This window comes from Desmodus rotundus, chromosome 4 (assembly GCF_022682495.2).
Source record: "Desmodus rotundus isolate HL8 chromosome 4, HLdesRot8A.1, whole genome shotgun sequence".
Taxonomy (NCBI): Eukaryota; Metazoa; Chordata; class Mammalia; order Chiroptera; family Phyllostomidae; genus Desmodus; species Desmodus rotundus.
The window spans coordinates 58,032,431-58,056,005 of NC_071390.1; the positions used below are offsets into that span (position 1 = coordinate 58,032,431).

General features: G+C 45.3%; 1 protein-coding gene across 1 annotated transcript; it reads left to right on the forward strand.

Annotated features, from left to right (window-relative positions):
- The first annotated feature begins 8,195 nt into the window (after nt 1-8,195).
- SFTPD (surfactant protein D) lies at nt 8,196-23,575 on the forward strand. The gene is made up of 7 exons (XM_024561305.3): nt 8,196-8,397; nt 18,676-18,792; nt 19,056-19,172; nt 19,486-19,602; nt 19,957-20,073; nt 20,703-20,786; nt 22,999-23,575. The coding sequence occupies exons 1-7, from the start codon at nt 8,199-8,201 to the stop codon at nt 23,373-23,375; spliced, it is 1,128 nt and encodes a 375-aa protein (XP_024417073.2). The 5' UTR covers nt 8,196-8,198; the 3' UTR covers nt 23,376-23,575.

Consider the following 23,575-nt stretch of genomic DNA (forward strand, 5'->3'; position numbering starts at 1 on the left):
TCTTGAGGTCGTCCAAGATTTTCCTTATATATTTTGATGCTACTATATTGGGTGCATATATGTTTATAAGGGTTATATCTTCTTGATGGTTTGTTCCCTTAAGTATTATATAGTGTCCTCCTTTGTCTCTTTTTATGGCCTTTGTTCTTAAATCTATTTTGTCTGATATAAGTATTACTACCCCATCTTTTATCTTTTTTCAGGTCTGTTTGCTTGGAATATTATTTTCCATCCCTTCAATTTCAATCTGTGTAGGTCTTTTGTTCTGAGGTGGGTCTCTTATAGACAGCATATATTCAGTTCATGTTTTCTTATCCATTCAGCTACCCTATGTCTTTTGATTGGAGCATTTAATCCACATACATTTGAAGTTATTATTGATCAGTACTTATTCATTGCCATTTTCCCCTTTGTTCTTGTGTTCTTCTCCCTCCCTCCCTCCCTCTATCTCTCTCTCCCTCTCTCTTTATGTATCTTCTTAAAGTAGTTCCTTTAGCATGTCTTGTAATGCTGGTTTGGTCGAGATGTGTTCTTTCATCCTTTCTCTTTTTTTTGGTCTTGGAAGCTCTTTATTTAGCCTTTCATTTTAAATGAGAGTCTTGCTGAGTATAGTAGTCTTGATGGCAGGTCTTGCTTTTCATTACTTGGAATATCTTCTGTGGTAAGAGACCTGTGGGACTCAATGGTGCAATGTCCTTGATGACCTGTGCTTGATGCTCTTGTGCTGCCTTGTATGCATTTAATGTGATTGTAATTAGGTTTTGGCTGTTGTTGGGTCATTGTTTGGTGGTTTCTTCCCTCTGGCTGACTGACTGAGAGTCACTCTGCCCTCTACATCTTATATACTGTTGTACATGTTCTGTCAGAACAAAAACCAAACAGCCCAGGAAACAGACCCACACCTGCAGAGATATTCCCCACCCACAATTACACCATCAATAGTCAGTGTGCCAGTATTAATAAGGGTGTAAAGAGATTAAAACTATTATAAGAAAGGAAAAATGATTATGAGATGACTAACTTAAAGAGATTTTATGAGGGTAAAGAAAGGGTCAATAATAAGAATAGGGAATAGAGACAAGGAAAAGCAGGAAAGAAATAAAATTTATTTCATAACTAAAAAAAGGAGAAGGAAAGGTAAAATGGAGTAAGAGAGGAGAAGCATGTAGTATTAGGTTAAAACCAAAATTTAAAGAAACTATATGTATTTGTATATATGTAGTGAGAGAAAAAACAGACAACAACAGCAACAATATATATAATATGGCCCTAATGGCAGAAAAATCTCCACCACAGAGATATCAACAAACAACGAGCTAAGATTTATATAGGTGGAATGGGAATGAGAGGGCATAAGGAAAGAAGAGCTTAAGAGATGTCTAGAGGAAACAGAAGTTATTTTGAAAGGACAGAGGGAGAAGGAAAACTAAGAGTGTGGGATGGAAACCCAGCTAACGTGGGGAACTGTTCCAAGCATGGGAAATGTGGCTCAGCCCCCACTCGGAAAACCATTGGGGAGCGAGGTTGGCGGGCAGAACTCACGTCCATGGATAGGTTCTCCAGTGGGAAATCAGGCCTGCATTATACCTTGACTGCTATGAGACTTGCTCTTGCTAAAACTCCCTCACCCTGAATTGAGGCAGCAAATGTTTACTGAGTATCTTTAACTTCCTAAAGTCTATGCTAAACCACCCAAATACGGAGTGTGAGCAGTTTCCCCCCTTGAACTGTAACATCCTTCTCTTTGAAGTAATTAGCAGTATTCTGTCCTTTGTTGTCCTTAAAAGGTAATCACCTGTGATGAACCTGTGCATAGTAAATGAGGACCATCCTCCATGTAATGTGCCCAGAAAAACAATAAAAGCCTGTCCAGGTGGGGGTCGGCTCTCTCTTGGGCTCTCTCTAGCCCTCTTGCCCTCTCTCACTTAGAGAGTGGCCATGCTGTCCCTTTTTCTCCACAGGATTTCTGTAGTCCGTGTGTATTTGTATATTGCAGCCACAACACTGGATCCTGCAGGCCGGGATCTGCGTCAAGCTAAGACAGGGAAAACTTAATGTTTAAAATGAAAAATGGGAAGGGCAGGAGGAAGGCAGAATGGAGTAAGAGAGGGGAAGAGTGAAATTTGAGATTTGAAACACAAAGATAGTAACTATCGAGAAATAATGTTGAAGAATGGTATCAACAACCTCCTTATCCACTACCTATGAGCAAAGATTGATATAGGTGGAGAGAGAACAAGAGTATTTTAAGAATGGGAGAAGGAATATGAGATAAATAATGACAATCACAAATAGTTTTGAGAGGCTGGAGGGGGCAAAACAAGTCATAGGAAGAGAGAAAATAGAATTTCAAACAAAAATCTGAAGGAGGAGGAATGAGGTAGTATGGAGTAAGAGACAGGAAGAGCAATATATGAGATTTGAAGTAAACTCTATTATAAAGCCTGGTGCCATATTATGCCCAAACTTGAAGGACATGAAGTGAAAGTTAAAGAACTTTGCAGGAGAGAAGACAGCATCTTGTTGCACTTGTCTCTATTTTCTCTGCTCTGCTGGGTTTAGTAAATTGGGGCCTGAGGAGCTGTGTAGCATGTACTGTCTGGTGAAGGGCCTTTTTCCTCTTTCCCCTGAGAAAATGTGTGCTGCAGGAAACTCCTGGGCCTGACCTTGCTGCTCTGCCAGGCCTGCAGTCCTGCAGGTGGGTGTTGGGTTTACCTGTCTGTGAAAGGCTCTGACTGACTAGAGCAAATCTCAGGCATTCAGCTCCTGTCTTCCAGACCCAAGCCTGCTACTCTCTTGCAGAAGGTTCAGCCTGAATTCTCCACTTTGCTCTACCCTCTGCTTGTGAGCCATGTTGGGTTAGGTCCTCCCATTCCTTCAGTGTATTCTCTGCCTCTGAGTTTTTTGGTTAGCAAAGCTGCTGCATTCCACTCACATGAACAGGCCTGCGTGCCCATGTCCCTGCCAAGCCTTGGGTACACCTTAGTTCTCCTTTTAAAAGAGTGTCTCTATGGCCCCCATGCTGTAGTGTGGGTCCTTGTGGGTCCTGTTTTCCATGAACTCCCTCTCCCCCAAAATCACAGTGTCTCATGGTCAGGCCTGGTCACCTCTTTATAGGCCCTCTGACAATTTCAGATAAAGTTTTTCTCTGAATCTTTCTGGGATGGCATTGGGAAGATTGCCTCAGATCTACTGTAACAAAAGGTGGCGATGTTCTTGCTCCCTCCAGAGGTCTTCAGACTTGGGCTAGCCTGTTCCTTTCATGCTGTTTCTGGAGCCCGCACCTCCCAGGCCTTCTGTCGCTGTCCTGGGAGCTTGTGGGTCCTGAGCTGATCTTCAGCCACCCCGATTCTATGAAGCTAGCAGTGCTGGGCTGGGCAGGGGTGGTGGTCTTCCTAGAAAGTCTGGGTCATTGACTCCTGGTCAGCCTAGAAAGTCTGGGCTATAGCCCCAGGGCACCCCAGGGCACACAGGTAGGCTGGGTCTTGCATGCTCCTGTGCATTCCCCACGCTCTCCTCCAGGTATGCTCTTACTCCCAGATGCTTTCACTAACTCTGCTCTGTGTTCTGATTTCAAATCCGGTCTGTGTCTGAGAGCAGACGAAGGGAGCAGCCTGCTACTCTGCTATCATCTTGGATCCTGGCATTCAGTCTCTAAATAAATAAAATCTTAAAAAATATATATTGGAGGGACATTGGTTAATAGGAACATATACAAGTGTACATATGTTTCAAGCATACATTTCTATGATACAAATCTGCATATTTTCCTGTGTGTCCACACCCGAAGTCCAATTATCTTCCATCACCATATATTAGGCCTCCTCCACCCTCTACCACCCCCTCTGGTAACCACCACACTGTTGTCTGTGTCCATGAGTTTCAGTTTTATATCCCACATTTGAGTGAAATCATATGGTTCTTAGCTTTCCCTGACTGCCTTATTCTCATAACATAATATTCTCAAGGTCCATCTATGTCAGGGGTGTCAAACTCATTTTCACCGGGAGCCATATCAGCCTTGTGTGGTTGCCTTCAAAGGGCCAAATGCAATTTTAGGATTGTATAAATGTAATTGCTCCTTAACTAGGGGCAAGGAACTTGGCGCTGCCTCCAGGTGGAAACAAGGTACTGGGCTGGATAAAATAAGGTAGAGGGTTGGATTCCGCCCATGGGCCTTTTGTTTGCTACCTGTGCTTTACAAAGTGGTCCCCCAGATATTTTTAGTACATACCTGACACCACACATAGTTATTAAAATATTATTGGCTATATTCCCTAAGCTGTACTTTATTTTTTTAAGTATATTTTATTGATTATGCTATTACAGTTTTCCCAATCACAGGTGGCCTTGTGTTTGCCACCTGTGATCTATGTTGTCACAAATGGCAGTATTTTGTCTTTTTTTATGACTGAGTAACATTTCATTATATATTTATGTAAATAGCAGGATTATAAAGTTAAAAATAAACATTTCTCCAAATCAAAAAAGCTATTTTGGAAGGATTGTTGAAGTGGCCCTTGGATTTTTTTTTTTCAGTTCACAAGTGATTTTCTATTTGAAGTTCAGAAATAATTTGGTACCTTCCAAGTCTGGGATATGGATGAGACTTGACTCTGCTGTGTCTCTGTTCATGTGAGCTCAATTCATATCAAAATGTGGAAGAGGAGCCTGGCTTCTCTAACCTGGTTGGAAATAATCCCAAGGTGATCAACAAGAATTAAGATAAAAAAAAAAGACTAGGGATTACTTTTTGGAAATATTTAATCTGGAATTTTCAAATCCAAACTTTGTTAAGAGCTCCTTTTCACTTTGCAGGCAAAGAGACAGATTTGGAGTCTCTCTGTCTTCAGTGAGGGGGTTTCCCTGTGAGAAGAACTCACAACCTGTAATAATACTCAGGTACTTCAACTTGCTGGAGTTTGAAGATTAGATTAGCTACTATGTGAAAAAAAAATATTCAGACTATGGGCATAGAAAAATCAAGGTCCAACATCAAGAAGAGTAACTGAGAACAATACTGTGGCACCCATGGTGCAGAATTGAAGTCAAGGTCTGGGGCCAAGTGTTTGGAGCCAGGAGTTGAGGTCAAACAATAGCAAATCAGGCTAAGGTGAGGAGTCTAGAACTATTGTTTTGAATGTCTGTGTTTAAGGTTCTTAAGTCAGTGATTTTCAACCTTTTTCATCACAGTAACTAGCACACATAATCTAATTATTAAAATCCTGTGCCACACTGAAAAATGTATTTTTGCTGACCTGACCAAAAATATAGGTATAATTTTGATCCATTCACAATATGCCCCACAGTCACCGGAAGTTAGAGTTTCCTGGGGGACTGGCTGCAATAGCATAACAGCAGCTCAGGACTCCAAATGGGTTACTAGAGCAATACCCAGGGAAACCCCAGCTAAGGAAGTGGAGAAATGGAGACAAAGAAGTTAAGGGAAGTCTATCCCACAAAAGCCAAGTGAGAGGCTCTCTAACATCTTGAGCAGGAAGCAAAAGAGTGACCCCTGACAGGTGGCATCTTTCCCAGACTCACAGGCTGCTGCTGCCTCTGCAACCCCTCACTTGCCACACCCCTGGCCCAGATATGCCAAGAGCTACTAGTTCTTTCCCATTACCTGAATGGTATATTGAAGTGAAGGATGAAGACAAGTTGGTGCTGCAGGTCCTGGCTCTAAATCTGCAGGTGCAGGATGCTTTTGCAATAGTTGTAGCTCATTGTGCAACTCACTGGTCTTCTCTGGACCTCGTATTCCTGGATATTTGTAAAATCCAGACACCAAGGATCTGACTTAACTCACAGAACTGCAGTGTGGTGCAGGTGAGATTATGGACTGAGGGTGCTTTGTACACCCTAAGGTGATATGTGTGTAGTGTTAGAAAAATCAGTGGCAGGTTTCCAGAACCCAGGTGGGGGTTGAGTGAGTGAGTCAACAAGAAACAAAACCACCCCTTCTTAAAGAGTTCTCAAAGACTAGGGCTGGGCAGCTGGGATTTCAGGGCAGCATAAACAGCCAGTGCCTGCCAAGCAAAGGCTAGTTTGCTTGGAGATCCTGTAGTCCCAGAGGAAGCAACGGTGAGTGTCTCTATCCTTGCCTCTCATGTTGTTTTCCCTGTGCTGAGTGAATATCCCCCTGCCCATCAGGGGTGGTCTGTTTTACTGGTGTTGAGGAAGGCAGTAGCTGTTCTGGTCTAGGAGGCATGGGTGTGGATGTGAGACAGGGACAGAGTGGGGGAATAAGGAACATTCTTCTGCCCCTCACTCTGCTTCCTTTGCTCAGTGGGAGATTTGCTTTCCGGACTGGGGTAAGGTGGGTGAGTGGGATGTGACACCCACCCAGACCCCAGATGCCATTGTCTGGAAGCCTCACCTGGAAATGCAGCTCTACCTTCTGTCTGCTCCAACCCTGATTTCTTCAGCAGAGAAGGGTTGTGAGGAGAAACAGTCCAGGAATTCACGGGCCCGGGTTCTAAGCCTATCTTCATACCAACAGCCTGTGGGACATGGATAAAGATTTTTCTCTGTTAGCCTCAAATCTTTACTTAACACATATACTGACTGGACTAGGTCATTGATTTCCTACCAATTCTTAGAGGAGTCATTTATTTAAATAAAATTTTAGTCTGAAATCTTGCCATAAACTGAACACTATGTGGGATGAAAGGGCTGTGGCTCTGTCCACTCCCTCTATAGGCCCAGCTAAGAGGCCTCATCTAAATCCTAGGTCTAAAAACCTGTGAGTGAGCTTCCGCCAAGGCCACTTTCTGCTACAATGGACAGTGGTGCCTTCTGTGCCATTGTGAGCCGTTGGGCAGAATTCCTACTGCTCTTCATTCTTCCTAGACTTGGGTGCAAAGCCCCAGAATTGAGGCAGCTGCAGACCAAGCAACAGTACCCTTGCTCTGGCCTTGGTCCTTTGGTGCTCACAGCTGAGCCTCTGCCACAGCAAATGTAGCAAGTCAGCTACTATTGGCCTTTGAACTTGACTGGGCGTTTGTAGAGACTTGCCAGATGCCTGATAAAGTGGTGAATTCAAAATGAAAAAGGCCTCCTGTGAAGTAAGGTCATTCACAGACCAGAATCACCAGCAACTAGAGAAGAAAGCACTTCTCTGGCCAGGAAGCCCCTCTCCTGCCACCACCTCCAGCTGCCTGGTGACCCTCTTCACTTTTGCACAGGTCCCTCAGGCCTTGTCCAAGCCACTGCCACTCCCGTCAGCTCTTTCCATGCTCATGCTCTACAATTTCTCTCTGGGACCAAAGAAGCTGAACATTGGGAGTGAGCAGGTCTTGCACCCACCCTGATATCACTTAGCCCCCAAGTCCTTCTCACATGGTAACTGGACATTCGGCTGGACATTGGTTCTTTCCTGCCCTAAAACTACCCTGTCCCTAACTGATCACGTCTCATATGCCCCTCGTCCCTGAGGTCCCTCTTCCAAGTCATCTCAGGTAGACTGAGCAGGACTCCAGGTGTCCCAGGATCTCTCTAGCTGCTAATATAGTATCTCTGAGAACTTTTGCCTTGGGTCCATCTGGAACTTTCTTCATGGAGACAGGGTCCAGTCCAGGAATGGCCCAATCACCTGGTGAACCTGTAGCTATGTACCCATGTTGTGCTCAGAACAAATGTCACTAAGTATTCTGGCTAAGTGGTTGAGGACTTTAGCTTCTTTTCAGACCCCCACCACAGACTGCCAGTGCTATGCCATCCCAGACCACATGTGATAGGAAACAGATTTGCCTTTTTGGAGCCAAGCCAACAACTTAATGATACAGTCAGGAAGAAGGAGGTTCAAGGAGGGGAAAGGTACTGCCCAAAGGCACTTGATGAATCCTTCCTGATGGGATAGATGGCCTCAGTGAAGAGTTCTGCATCCTAGCCACTGTCACTGCTGATGGCAGTGACCAAGGGAAGTCACTAGAAGGAACAAAATGGGACATCTGAGAAGAGGTAGATGCTGCTGTGACCCGTGCTCAAGTTTCAGCTAGGTAACCATGCCCTCCTAGACCAGGCTGTGTGCCCACTTGTCCTAGACTGCTTTGGGGATCCTGCTGCTCCTGATCCCACAGAAGGGGAGAGGAGGTGGGAGATATGCCTCCCCTGACCTCTAGGAGCTGTGCTAAGTACTCACCCATGTTCTAGAATTGAGAATGTGTCCTTTTTCTTCATGTCCATCTGCCTAGGCCATGCCTCTTCTCCTCTTCTTCATGCTGATCCTGCTCACTCAGCCCCTGAGGTCACTGGGAACAGAAATGAAGACCTATTCTGAGAAAACAGTGCCCAGTGCCTGCACCCTGGTCATGTGTGGCCCCGTGGAGAATGGCCTGCCTGGTCGTGATGGACGAGATGGGAGAGATGGCCCCCGGGGCGAGAAGGGGGATCCAGGTAGAGCTGGGACCATGGGCTTGTCCTAGTGGGAAGGGGTGAGCTTTGGAATTGTAACCAACTCAACAACCCTGGATATTGTGCTGTGGAAGCCTTGGAAATGGAAACCCACCTCCTTGGGAAGGAGAAGTCCCCTAGACACTCAGTCCATCTAAAACGGCACTTTACCAGCTGCCAAATGACTGGCTGTCCTGAGCCCCCATGTGTCTCCCCCCATCACCCAGATGCCCTGATTTCTCCCCTGGGAACTTCTGATTCCTCTCACCCCCCAAACAAGCAAATAGTGGGTAAATAACTAATACTCAGGCCACTCTGGAACCATGCTCTGGCACTTAGCAATTGTTCATTGTGGTTAAATAGGGCCTGTGCATAGTGTTAAATATCTAATGAACCTCTACTGCATGAGGGTGGGAAAAGATAAGGCTCAGTTGCCCCCAAAAGATTTGGGGCAACTGAGTCTCAAATCTTTGCAGAACAAAAAGATTTGTTCTAAATATTCTACAGAGAATAGAAAAGGGAACTCACATTTCTTTGATCAGCCGTATGCTTGGGCATTCCCTTCTATATTCATTTTATCCTACTTATACAGGACATATTAACCTCATTTGACAGGAAATAAAATTGTGACTCAGGGAAGCTAAAATATGGAAGGTAATAAAGTTTGGGGTTCTGTGTCAGACAGACCTGTGCTTGATTGCTAGCTCCATCTCCACAGCTGGAACTCCCGTGACAAGCCACTCAGTGCCCCTGAGTCTCAGTTTGCTCATTCTGTAAGTGGAAGAATATCCACCACAAAATGACAAACAATTGAGCAAAAGCTTTATTTTTTATTGAGTGTTCAGGATAAAGTTGCATCTTCCAGCTGTACCAACAAGTGAATTCTCCTGAGCTTTACAAAGGTACTATTATTAAGGGTATTCTCAAAATAATACATACCCATAGGGGATAGCCTTGGTGTGACTGGCAAAAAGGGAGAATTCAAGAACCAGCAGTGAGCATGAAGAGACCATTGTGGCACTTGGCTTGGGTTATAGGAAAATCAGCTGCGGCCTTTATATTTCCAGAGTTAGCATTTTGGTGAAGGAAAAAGATGATGTTTAAGCTGGTAAGAATAGGTAACATTGCCAGGCTTTGTAGGGTGAGGAACAAGCAAGTATCCATCTGTCCTTTACAGAGAGAAGGTGGCTCCCAGTGGCAATGGACTGGGTCTTAAGAAGGCCGCCTGGAAGTGTCCTCAGAACAAGGGTGGTTTTTAAGGAGCCAGCTCTCTCTTAGAGAATCCTGGCTCTCTCAAACACCCAGAGGGACCCTAAATTGAATCTGGGGGAGGGCCCCCTTTCCTAGGTGGCCCTCTAATCTATGGCATGGAGTCTGGCTGAGACCTCCTTTTCTTCTGCATGTGCCTCATGCACATCCCAAGCCTGGCCTGAGGCTGGTGCTTGGAGAGCAAACTGTGCATAGTAGGCCTGGGGGCCCAGGCTCCACACTGGCTCCTTAACTCCAGGCATGTTAGTCACTTAACCCTAATGGGTCTGAGAATTTATTGGAGCGCTCCAGTAGTCTCAGAACCCTCACCAAGTAGGTCTGGGTGTGACTTGTGACACCTGTCCTGCAGATTCTGATGCACGTGGTCCCAGGAAGCTGCTGTAAAGAACAAGATGGGCCTGAGATGAGAGACCCTTGAGCAGAGGTGGAGTGTGGAGCCCAGGTTTCCATGGTGATGCCCAGACATACCATGGAGGGCCAATGAGACCTGGACCCTGCTTTGGAAGCTGTATTTACAGGGACAATTCCTGTAGTTCTCAGCATCTAGATTGTTGCCCAGAGGATTCAGCAGAGTGCCCCCAGGGGCATGCACCTCCCTCGGAGAAGACCACACACTTCACAGCAACCCACACAACCCCTGCTTATTTGTCTGATCTCGTTGTCTACTCCTCCTCCCCACAGTCACTGGGCTCCCTCCACACTGGCCCCTAACTGATCTGTCAGCACACTTGGGGCCCTGCCTCCCTGGGGCCCTGTCACTGCTCTTCCCAGAGGCACACTCCTCACCACCTTCCCAGCCTCACTCACAGACCACTAGTTCAGACAGCCCTTCTCTGACCCCTCCACTTAGAAGATGCACCTGACAACACTCTCTGTGCTTAATATCTGTTTCTATGCAGTTGAATTTAAGCTCCATGAGGAAGGGATCCGAGTTGTCTTTCTCTTTCTCTACAACTGTCCTGCTTTTAGGAAGGTATGTTGTAGAAACTCTGAGAACACCTGTGGAATGAATGAATGTGAGATGTAAGGAGAAGAGGAGTTTGGCACAGTTAAGAGTGGCCACACTTCTGGTCCATGAAGCTTCACTTCAGGTGGCATTAGGGTACAGGGATGCATCTCTTGGGGATACTAGGATGCAAAATTAGTGCTTCAGGAGGCATGAGTGCTTGCTGATGAGGGTATCTCTTCTCCATCTCAGTGCTCTCCTGGCGTCCATGCTTGTGTGCCAAGGATAGGCCACCTTGAGTGTGACCTTCTATGGGTTGTCTTCTTCCCTTGGCCCATCTACCTGTTGCCATGTTGGCCAGGATGAAACCTAAGGGAGGCTCAGCCTGGGGTCAGGGCATCTCTGCCCCTGCATAGTGTGCTGTTGAATATGAAATATGGGGCTCATCCTGGAACCCTCTATGTTCCATTCGTTCCTAGTGAGTACTGTAACTGAAAGCAGGACACCATGCCCAGTACATGGACTCTTAAAGGCACCAGTCCCCCACCACCAGCTCATTCCTGCCCCAGGCAGGTCCAACCCCTCCTGCCCTGAGAGCAGGGTTCCCAAGTCTGAAATGTCACATTCTCCTCTACAAATCTCTCTGGATCCTCCTCACCCTTTAAGTCCTAAATAGTCCTTCAGTAAAAGAGCTCTGAGACTATGTGTGTGTGCTGGAGCAGGGGTGCTGTGATGGGGTGAGGGGCATCTCACACATGGCCTTCCACACTCATTTCCCATGCCTCCCAGTTTCACATTCTGCTGCAAATCCCTTGCAGAAGTGGACCTGGTGGTAACATTTGCATCTCGCCCACTGCTAGACATGAAGTTATGTTCCATAGATGGTTTCTTAGTGAACCAATAAATGGAACAATGAGCAAGTGGCCAAATATGTGAATGAACATGTTGGCACCACCTGTCAGGTGGTATTTCTTTTTTTAAAAAAAATTTTATGCTGTGTTATACCATCAATCTTTCTAATTTTTTAAATTGAATTAATTGGGCTGACATGAGTTAATAATATTATATAGATTTGAAGTGTACAATTTTATTATACATCATCTTGTATATTGTATTGTGTGTTAACAAGTCCAAGTCAACTCTCCTTCCATCACTATTTATCCCCTTGTACCCTGTTTAACTTTCCCCACATCACACCATACCCCTTTCCTCTGGTATCTTTTTTGTTTTTTTACACATGAATGTTTATAGCAGCTTAATTCACAACAACCAACAGATGGAAACAAACCAATGCCCATCCACTGATGAATGGATAAACAAAATGTGTTCTGTCCATACAAAGGTGTATTATTGAGCCATGCCAAGGAATGAAGTATTGAGACGTGCTGCAAAATGGACAAACCTCAAGAAGTCATTCCCAGTTAATAAAGTCAGACACAAAATGTCATATGTTGTATGTTTCCATTGATATGAAATACCCAGAATAGGTAATAGAGGCTGAAAGCAGAATAGCGATTAGTGATACCCAGGGGTTGGGGTGGGGGAGAGAGGGATAACGAGTTACTGTTTAATGGCTATGAGGTTTTCTTTTGGGGTTATTAAGTGTTTTAGAACTAAACAATAGCAGTAGTTGCACGACATTGAGAAGGTGCTAAATGCCACTGAACTGTATATGTTATTATTAGTTTTTTCTTTCTTTTTTATCTTTATTGTATTTTTTTACATTACCTTTTAATCCCCTTATACCCATCTCCCATCAACCACTGAATTGTATCCTTTACTAGGGTTAATTTTACATTATATAAATTTCACCTCAATTAAAAAGAATCACCAAACTTACAGAACTGAGTACAAATTTTTTTTTTGTTTTTTTTAAATATATTTTATTGGTTATGCTATTACAGTTGTTCTATTTCCACCACCCCTTTATTCCCCTCCACCCTGCATCCCTTCTTCCACCCACATTCCCTATCCCCCTTACTTCATCTCCATGGGCCGTATTATAAGTTCTTTGGCTTCTACATTTCTTATAGTATTCTTAACCTCCCCCTGTATATTTTGTACCTGTCATTTATGCTTCTTATTCCCTGTACCTTTTCCCCCATTCCATTTCCCCTCCCCCTCCCTGCTCATAACTTCCATGTGATCTCCATTTCTGTGATTCTGTTCCTGTTCTAGTTGTTTGCTTAGTTTTTGTTTTTATTCTTTTATATTTGGTTGTTGATAGTTGTGAGTTTGTTGTCATTTTACTGTTCATAGTTTTGATCTTCTTTTTCTTACTAAGTCCCTTTAACATTCCATATAATGAGGGCTTGGTGATTATGAACTCCTTTAACATGACCTTGTCTGGAAAGCTCTTTATCTGCCCTTCCATTCTAAATGATAGCTTTGCTGGATAGAGTAACCTTGGATGTAGGTCCTTGCCTTTCATGACTATGAATATTTTTTTCCAGCCCCTTCTTGCCTGCAAGGTTTCTTTTCAGAAATTAGCTGATAGTCTTATGGGCATCTCATAGGTTGGCCATCCCTTGGTTGCTTAGTTGTATTTTTTCTGGAGCTTTGATCTGTTCTTTCATTTGGGCCTTGTTTTGTCTGGGCATGCCTGTTACGTAGTAAGGGGCGGAGCCTTAGGTATTCACCAGGGTGGGGCAACTCACCTCACTGAATTGTGGCGCAGTATGTGGGGGAGGGGCCTGACAGGGAACAATGCTTCCTGCTCAGCTCTTAACTGGCTTTCAGTCACTTCCTCTGCTACTCACAAGCAAATTGGGCCCTTCTGGTGCTGATTCCTGGGTGAGTGGGTTTGTGTATGTTCTAGGACCCTGTGGGTCTCTTCAATGACTCCCCTGAGAGGCTGGGCATTACTCCCACTGCCGTAACCCCCACAGGTTTTTCAGTCAGAGGTTTTGAGGCTTTATTTCCCTGCACTGGAACCCTGGGTTGCACGGTCTGTCTTGCTCCCCAGTTTTTCCTCCCGGTTAATCGGCACACTAATGTGGGACCATCCGTTTTACCAGCCGCCGCCTTGCCATGTCCTCTCTGCCCCAGCTGCCCATCTCCACCCCTCCTACTGGTCTGGATGAATGTTTCTTCTTTAATTCCATGGCTGTTCAACTTCCATATAGTTTGATTTTTCTGGCAGTTCTAGTTGTTTTTAAATTTGTTGTTGTTCTTCTTTTGGTTGTGTGAGGAGGCACAGTGTATCTACCTATACCTCCATCTTGGCCAGAAGTCTCAAAATTCTTTTTTAAAGAAATTTATTTATTTATTTATTTTTAGAGAGGGTAACGGAGGGAGAAAGAGAGGGAGGGAAACATCAATGTGTGGTTGCCTCTTGAGCACCCCTTATGGGGACCTGGCTCTAAACCCAGGCATGTGTCTTGACTGGAAATCCAACCAGTGACCCACTTTGGTTCAAAGGCCAGTGCTCAATCCACTGAGCCACACCAGCCAGAGTGAGTATAAAATTCTTAAACATTTATATCTCTTTGCTCCCTTTAGTCTTTTTGGGTAAATCTTGTATAATTTCAGGCTTAGGCAGCCTTTCTTGAGGTAACGTGTCCTCTTTAAATGTTTGGTTATTTTTCCAATAGAAAAGTAATATGTGGTCCCTGAAGATAAACATAAAGAAGAAAATTAAAATTACCTTAATTGTGCCACTTAGAAAAAAGACAACACTTTTGTGTAAGCCATTTGTATGGTTTTTCCAAAATGTATTACATGTGCACATGCCCTACAATGTCTGTACATGTGTAGTAAACAGAATCATATTGAACATAATTTTTACAACATACATTTATTTTTTAATGATGCATTAGATAGTAATTTTGTTCTGTTTTCTAAGGGTTCAAAAGGATGTTACATAGCTTTACCTATTGTTTAAATTAATGTGTAAGAGTTCTGGCCAAGATGGAGGCATAGGTAGAACCCCTTCACTTCCTCACACAATCAAAAGGAGGATAACAACCAATCTAAAATCAATAAACAACCAGAAGTGTAAGAAAATCAAACTGCATGGAAGTCTGACAACTAACGAATTAAGCAGTCAACCAGAACAACCAGACCAGTAAGAACTCATGGTGAGGCAGCAGATCACGTGGGCAGGGCTGGCTGAGGGGGAAACTGAGACTCAGAGCTGACTCTGGACTACGGCAGTTGCCACCGTGGGAGAAACCCCCAGTCTCACATGAGTTCTACGGAAAGTGGGCTAGAGCCAAGCAGGTGAGCTTCATTGTTCCCTCTCTGCCCCCCCCCCCCCCTTACAGGCAGCACCACAGTGTAGCAAGGAGAGTTGCCATGCCCAGGTGAATACCTAAGCCCCACCCCTTTATAACTTAACAGGTGTGCCAAGACAAAGAAATATGGCCCAAATGAAAGAACAGAGCAAAACTTCAGAAAGAGAGCTAAATGATGAGGATATAGCCAACCTATCTGATGGAGAATTTAAAACCCTGGTAATCAAAATGCTCACAGAACTGATTGAGCTTTGTTGAAAAAATGCAAAAAAAAAAAAAAGAAAGATACCCAAAATGAAATAAAGCAAAATATTCAGGGAACCAACAGTGACAGGAAGGAAACCAGGACTCAAAGCAAAGATTTGGAACAAAAGGAAGAAATAAACATCCAACCAAAACAGAATGAAGAAACAAACAAGAATTTAAAAATGTGAAGAGAGAGTTAGAAACCTCTGGGACAACCTGAAACATTCCAATATCTGAATTATATGGGTGCCAGAAGGAGAAGAACAAAAGCAAGAAATTGAAAACTTATTTGAAAAAATAATGAAGGAAAATTTCCCCAATCTGGCAAAGGAAATAGACTTCCAGGAAGTCCAGGAAGCCCAGAGAGTCCCAAAGAAGTTGTACCCAAAGAGGAACACACCAAGGCACATCATCATTGAGTTACCCAAGATTAAAGATAAAGAGAAAATCTTAAAAGCAGCAAGAGGAAAGGAGACAATTACCTACAAAGGAGTTCCCATAAAACTGACAGCTGATTTCTGAAAAGAAACCTTGCAGGCAAGAAGGGGCTGGAAAGAAGTATTCATAGTCAGGAAAGACAAGGACCTACATCCAAGATTACTCTATCCAGCAAAGCTATGATTTAGAATGCAAGGGCAGACAAGGTCAAGTTAAAGGAGTTCCTCATCACCAAGCCATTATTAGATGAAATGTTAAAGGAACTTATCTAAGAAAAAGATCAAAACTATGAACAGTAAAATGACAACAAACTCACAACTATCAACAAATGAACCTAAAAGAAAAGACAAACAATGAAAATCAAAACTAAAAAACAACCAGAACAGGAACAGAATCAGAGAAATGAACATCACATGGAAAGATTTCACTGGGGGGTGGGGGTGGGGAGGGAGGAGTCGGGGGGAAGGTACAGGAAAGAAGAAGCATAATTGGTAGGCATAATATATATGGGGAGAGATAAAAATGTACAGGAAACAGAGAACTCAAAGAACTTATATGTACAACCCATGGACATGAAATAAAGGGTGGGGACTGCTGGAGGGTTGGGAGGGTGCAGGGTGGAGTGGGGACAAAGGGGGAAAATTGGGAAAACTGCAATAGTGTAATTAATAAAATATACTTAAAAAAATAAAGTACAGCTTAGGGAATATAGCCAGCAATATTGTAATAACTATGTGTGGTGTCAGGTATGTACTAAAAATATCTGGGGGACCACTTTGTAAAGCACAGGTAGCAAACAAAAGGCTCAGGGGCCGAATTCAGCCCTCCACCTTGTTTTATCTGGCCCGGCACCTTGTTTCTACCCAGCAGCAGCGCCTAGCTCCTTGCCCCTGGTTAAGGAGTAGTTACATGTAGACAGTCCTAAAATTACATTTGGCCCTTTGAAGGCAACTGCAAGGCTGGTGTGGCTCCTGGTGAAAATCAGTTTGACATCCCTGTTGTAAAGTATATTATTGTCTAGTCACTATGCTATACACCTGGAACTAATACAAAATAATATTGAAGATGAACTGTAACTGAAAAAGTACTGTTTAAAATATGGTACAAAATAGATAAAAATGTATCATAAAAATAAATAAATTAATGTGTAATTGACATATAACATGGTATTAGTTTTGTGTATACAACATAATGACTCAATATTTGTAAATATATATTGTGAAATGATCATCCATTACCATATACATTTTTTCTTGTGATGAGAAATTTTAAGATGTATTCTCTTGGCAACTTTTTAATAAACAATACAGTACTGTTAAGTATAGTCACCACTCTGTAAATTGCCTCCCTAAGGATTTATTTATTTTAAAACTGGATGTTTATACCTTTTCATCATTTTCAGCTGTTTTGCCTGCCACCCATCTCCTGCCTCTTGCAATGACCAATAATCTTATCTCTGTATTTATGAGTTCAGGTTTTGTTGTTTTGACTTTTAAGACCCACATGTAAGTGAGATCATACTGTATTTGTCTTTCCTTGCTTGACTTATGTCAGTTTCCATAATCCCTCAAGGCCCATTCATGTTGTTACAATTGGCAGGGTTTTTTTTATGGCTGAATAATATTCCACTGTGTATGTGTATCCCATCACCTCTATCTATTCAGGCATTGTGGGCACCTAGCCTGTTTCCATTACTTGGCTACCATAAATAATGCTTCAGTGAATGTGAAGGTATAGATACTTTTTCAAATGAGTGTTTAATTTCCTTTGGATAAGTTCCAAAGTTTCTATCTTTAATATTTTGAGGAAACTGCATACTGGATTTCTTAGTGCCTGTACTATTTTACAATCCCACCTACAGCGTGTAAATGTTCCTATTTCTCCATGTCCTCACCAACACTTGTTATCATTTGTCTATTTTATTTTATTTATATTTTGGGAGGAGGTTATGATTTTATTTAATTTAAAATTTAAATTTAAGTATAATTGTCAAATAAAATTGTAAAAAATTCAAAGTGTACAATTTGATGATTTTATATATGAATACATTATGAAAGGATTCTCACCATTGAGTTAATTAACACATCCATCACTTCACACATTAACTCTTCCTTTTTTTGGTGAGAACATTTTCAAAAAATTTTTTTGCTATTATATTATAATTGTCCCGATTTTCCCCCTTTGCCCTCCTCCACCCAGTTCACGCCTTGCCCCATAGTCAATCCCCACACCATTGTCCATGTCCATGTGTCATTCATACATGTTCTTTGACTAGTCCCTTCCCTTTCTTTCCATCATTATCCCCCACCCTCTCTGGTCATTGACAGTCTGTTCCATGTTTCCATGCCTCTGGTTCTATTTTGCTTATTAGTTTATTTTGTTCATTAGATTCCTCTTATAGGTGAGATCATATGGTATTTGTCTTTCACTGACTAGCCATCACAGAGATGCGAATTAAAATCACAATGAGATGTCACCTCATACCTGTCAGAATGGCCATCATTAATAAATCAACAAACAACAAGTTCTGGAGAGGATGTGGAGGAAAGGGAACCCTAATGCAGTTGGTGGGAATGCAGACTGGTGCAGCCACTGTAGAAAACAGTATGGAATTTCCTCAGAAAACTAAAAATGGAACTGCTTTTTGACCCAGCAATTCCACTGCTGGGATTATACCCTCAGAATCCCGAATCACCAATTCAAAAGAACTTTAGCCTTTAGCACCCCTATGTTCATAGCAGTGCTATCAGTAAATGAGGGGATTTGCATTTCCATGATGACTAGTATCAAGTGTCAGTTCTGATATAAAGTTTGGTTCCAGGAAGGGGAAAGCAAGGAATCCATGATCAAGGATAAATGCTGACAGATTGCCTGATGTAAATACTGCAGCCTGGGGGCAGGAGAGAGCACACTGAACAGAAAGGCAGACAGGCCTTGGCTTGAATCCACCTCTAACTCTGGCAAGCCAGTTTCCTCACCTGAAAAAGGGGATGTGGACACTCATTTCCTGGATCATCACGGGACCAAGGAATGTGGAGGTGGAATGTCTGCACCCTGTAGAACCCTGAAGGAATGCCAGAGGACTGACCCTGAAGGTGCTGGCTCCTCCAGGCTTAGGGTGTATGCCCATTTTTTCTGCTGCTACAGGTTTACCTGGAGCTGTAGGACAAACGGGGATGCCTGGACCAGTTGGCCCAGTTGGGCCCAAAGGGGACAATGGCTCTGCTGGAGAACCAGGACCAGAAGGAGACTCTGGGCCACCTGGTGAGCTGCTGTGTGTAGAATGCGATGTCTGGAAGTGGTGCTGCTGTATCTAGGTTATGTTGGTAGGCATGCACATATCCTATCCCAGAAAGAAGGTTGTTCTGAAGGTGGCCCTGGGTTATTACAGGAAAGGCTGAAACTACTATTGGACTTCATGTGTAAGATGGTGCTGCTTCTCTGCCTTCATTATTGCTCTTATCTTTTCATGCACTCCCCTTTCCAAGAAGGATTAGTGCACTGACTGGGCTGGTCCTTTTCCCCAGGACCTCCAGGACCTCCAGGTATGCCTGGCTCACCTGGAAGAGAGGGTCCCTCGGGAATGCAGGGGAACATAGGACCTCAAGGCAAACCAGGCCCCAAAGGAGAGGCTGGGCCCAAAGGTAGGTGGTTGGTATGTGACCATCTGGAAAGGAGAAGGAATGGCAGTGGCAGACCATGATGTGACCGGGGCATTCTTAGAGTGCCAGGAAAAGCCCAGACCACCAATACTGGGTCAGCCTTGCTGTGGCCCCTTCCCCCACATTGACAGTACTTTCCTCTTAGCTTCCACAGAGGAGCTCAGGCAACAAGGATCACAGTCTCCCAAGTTCTCACTCTCACCATGGAGCTCTGGGTGAGATCTTCACAGCTGAGGCAATGATGCATGCTGCACACTCTCTCAGCAGAATTTGTCCATATTTGTTTCTTTCTCAGGAGAAGTGGGTGCCCCAGGCATGCAGGGTTCTGTGGGCACAAGAGGCCCCCCAGGTCTTAAAGGAGAGAAAGGTACCATTGGTGAGCGTGGAGCCCCTGGAAATGCTGGGGAAGCAGGTGAGTGATGAAAGAAGCTTGGGCAGGCCTTCAAACTCCCGTGTCCACTGGAAGCTGCCAATGCTCATCTCTTCACCATCACCCTCGAGCAGGTCAGGGCTGGCATTACTGGGCAGTGGGGAGAGTCAGCTTGCCAAGAGGGTCCATCATTGGGCATGAGGAACTCTCAGTGCCTGGGGGGAGTGTGGTGTGAGCCACAGGGATAGTCTGTATACAGGGAAGGTTGTTTGCTGGGTGATGGAGATGGTCTGTGTACAGACAGGGGGTGTAGCTGGGTTGGGAACAGACTATGTGAGAGTGAAAATGCGGGGAAATGTGTGCAGAGCTCACCCAACTCTTCTTCTCTGATCTCAGGGCCTGCAGGAGCCATGGGTCCATCTGGACCTCCAGGTGCCAGGGGTCCCCCAGGACTAAAGGGGGACAGAGGTGCTCCTGGGGACAGAGGAGCAAAAGGAGAGAGTGGGCTTCCAGGTAAGGTACCCTCCCCTATGTCTGGGAACCCCCACTAGAGAGGGGGAGGGAGGAGGGCTGTCTTCAGCTCAGGACAGCCCCTCCACTCAGTGGTCAGCCTGTTTCAGGGGTGCGTGAAAAGCAGACAAGACTGACAGGCTAGAAGGCAGGAAGACTGGGCTCTGGTTTGAGACTCTGTTAGTTGGTGGAGGGCAGGCCTGAGCAGTTTTTCCATCTGGTCATTGGGACAAGCACAGCTCCCATTCCCTTCATTGGATAGCCTTGAGCATCAAATAATCCAGGGGATGGGAAGTACTTGAAGAGCATGCAATGTCCCGTCCCTGCACCCCACCTCCCAAAGGAAGTGCTGTCAGATTCTCAGAATGTGGAGTGACAATGTCATCTGGATCAGTGTCAGTGGGGTGCAAGGACCTGCCCAGGGGACAGTTTGTTCACAACAGCAGCACAGGAAATGTTGTGGGCAGCAGGGCCTGCTGTGTCAGCAGATATGGGCTTCGTGGGGGCCAGTCCCAGCTCCTTACCCCACCCCCAGTAATGCCAGCAACTGGGCATCCTTCCCTTGAGGCCCAGACTCTGAGCCAATCCCTGACTGTGCTGGACCAGTCTTCAGTCTACCTCTCTCTCTGCAGACATCACTGCTCTGAGGCGGCAGGTGGAGGCCCTACAGGGACAGGTACAGCGCCTTCAGGGTGCCTTCTCTCAGTACAAGAAAGGTGAGTTCCTGGACCTGGACCTGAACCTGAGCCAGACACTGGGGATAGGCCCCAGACTGGGTCTGTGTTGTGGAGTTGGCTGGGCCTGAGGCAGGCGTGGGTCTGGGACTGTAGTGGGATAAGGTGACTGGCTGGACCTGGGACTGGGGCAGGCAGTGGGGCTAAGGGTAAGGGTGGAACAGAGCGGTGCCACCACATGTTCTTGGAACTGCAAGTAGATGCAAGGAACAAGTGGCAGGACATGTCCCTCATCGTGAGTTCAGTGAGCTGGCAGAGGCATGGTCAAGGCTATGCGGCTCCAGAATGTCCCCAACATCACAGCCAACTGTGACTCAAGCCATATCAATGTCCTGAGCCCAGGGCAGTCCAGCAGACCTTCACTCTTGCTGAACCTGTGCTGGTCCCTGTTATCTATGGGGACACCCAACCACCCAGGATGCATTTCTTAGCTCTGTGGGGCTAGGTGTGGGAATGCCCTGAGATGTTGCTGCCCAGACCACAGCAGCAGAGATTGCAGACTCTGCTCTGAGGGTTGGGGCTGGGATGCTGTCCTTGGATCAAGGCTGGTGAGAGACAGACATTCACATGTGGCCACTGAGAACCTCACCTGAGGCATGCCCTGGGTCTGGCAGGGGGCTGGTGGTCTCTGGGCTCTGGGTGTTCAAAGCAGAGGTTCCTCCTTAAGCCTGGAATGTTGAGGAGTCTGAGGCCTCCAGGAGCCCACACCTGAGTGCCCTGTGCCTGTGGGAATCTCCTCCTCTCTCTCTATTTTGCTCCCCCTCCTTCCCTGCTCTCCCTGATGTCAGCCTTGAGTTCAAATCATTCAGCATATCTCATTAATCCAGAAAAGAAGAGTTCCTGAAGGAGGAAAGCATAAAGGGTGAGGCATAGCGTTGGCTCCAGAGCACCTTAGCCAACTAAGTACCTACGTGTCAAGGATTTACTCATGTACTCACTCACTCACTCTGCATACATGAGCACACACACTTATGCAGGCACACACAAATACTCACACACATCCAGATAGACCTTTTGTGCTCCCATTACCTTGTGATGGAACATGGGCATATTCATTTATGCACATGTGTACCCATGTAGGTGCATGTAATGGCATGTGACCTCTTGCACTAACCTTGTGCAAGGCTACTCTGGGTGCCATCTTGAACCTGTGGATAATGTGCACCCTGAGCCCTTGTGGAAGGTACTCACAGGTCAAGGGCAGTGGTTAGGGGTACAGCCTGGGCTCCTGACCACCCCTGTGATGTAGGGCACATACCTCTCAGGAGCCCTGAAGATTTTTATGCACGAACCCAGAAATCAAAGGGATGGAAAATGAGGTAGAATAAAAACAGATAGTAAAATATCATACAAAAAATAGTTTTATGAAATATATTTCCGCCTCAGGGGTGAGAAATTGGAAATCCTAGAAAAAAAATGGGCTTTCCTTTGCCCACCTGGACAGTTATTGCCAAGGTGGGGCTGAAACCCTGACCTTCTGATTCCCAGACAGGGCTCTCCAGCACTGATTCTCTCTCTGTCCCCCACTCTCACAGATGAGATGCCTTTGACACCTCACCCAGCATTCCGGCTTCACCACATGCACACCATGAGGCCAGCATTGGTTTGCAGACATTGCAGAGATTAGCACATCGCTGCTCTGAGATGGCCCACCCCTTCTTCCCTTTCCCACACCCCACACACAGCACAGACCCTCTGACAATGGCACGTGCCCTACTGTTATGTGGGTTCCAAGTGAGATCAGAGTGAGTGTCTGCATTGTTATCCATGGTCTCAGAGACTGCCCCAGGCTGCAAGCTGCCATTTCAATTGCCAAAATTGGTCCAGTTCTACCCAGTAATTGGTAAACTGATTCTGGCATGCCACACGGGGAGGAATGGAAAGAGCATGTGTAAACTTTAGTGTCAGATCAAATAAGGTTTAATTCCTAATTCTACATTTGATGGTTACGTGACAAGGAGCCTCTTAATCTATCAGAGCCCAGGGTTCTCACCTGTAACTAGAAACCCCAGAATCACCCCATAGAGAGCATTGTAAAGCTGGGGCTGCTCTGGCACCAAGTGTCTCACTTTTGTCCTATCTGGTGCCCTGATACCCTGTATGGGAGGCCTGGGGCCCCAGTTGGAGCACAAGGGTCTCCTGAGCTTTGGCTGGGTGCTGTCAGAACCCAAAACTGACTGTCCTCTTCTGTTAGTGGATCTGTTTCCTGATGGCCGAGTTGTTGGAGAGAAGATCTTCAAGACAGGAGGCTTTGAAAAATCTTTTCAGGATGCACAGCAAGTATGCAGACAAGCGGGGGGGCAGTTGCCCTCCCCACGCTCTGCAACTGAGAATGAGGCCTTGCGACAGCTGGTGGCAGCTCAGAACAAGGCTGCATTCCTGAGCATGACTGACTCCCAGACAGAGGGCAAGTTCACCTACCCCACAGGGGAGCCCCTGGTTTATTCCAACTGGGCCCCAGGGGAGCCCAACAACAGTGGTGGGGAAGAAGACTGTGTGGAAATCTTCGACAACGGAAAGTGGAATGATAAGTCCTGTGGAGAGAGGCGCCTTGTGATCTGCGAGTTCTGAGTGACCCAGGGTGGGTGGGGTACTCATGGCCCAGGAGCCTGGCCAGTGAGTCAGGGCCCAGACCTGTGAGCTGCCAACATCCCAGCAAGAAGCTGACACCTCTGCTGGCCATGGCTTCTCCACAGAGCCATGGGATGAGGCCAGAGGTAGGGCTCCTGTGGAACACCTCTCTCAGAATAAAATATGAATCTGGCATCACA

Excerpts from the sequence above, each read along its gene's own strand:
- SFTPD (XM_024561305.3), top strand. The coding sequence starts at position 8,199 with ATGCCTCTTCTCCTCTTCTTCATGCTGATCCTGCTCACTCAGCCCCTG. Across the intron at positions 19,173-19,485 it reads AGGAGAGGCTGGGCCCAAAG|GAGAAGTGGGTGCCCCAGGC; the intron begins GTAGGTGGTTGG and ends TTTCTTTCTCAG. Across the intron at positions 20,787-22,998 it reads CTTCTCTCAGTACAAGAAAG|TGGATCTGTTTCCTGATGGC; the intron begins GTGAGTTCCTGG and ends CTCTTCTGTTAG.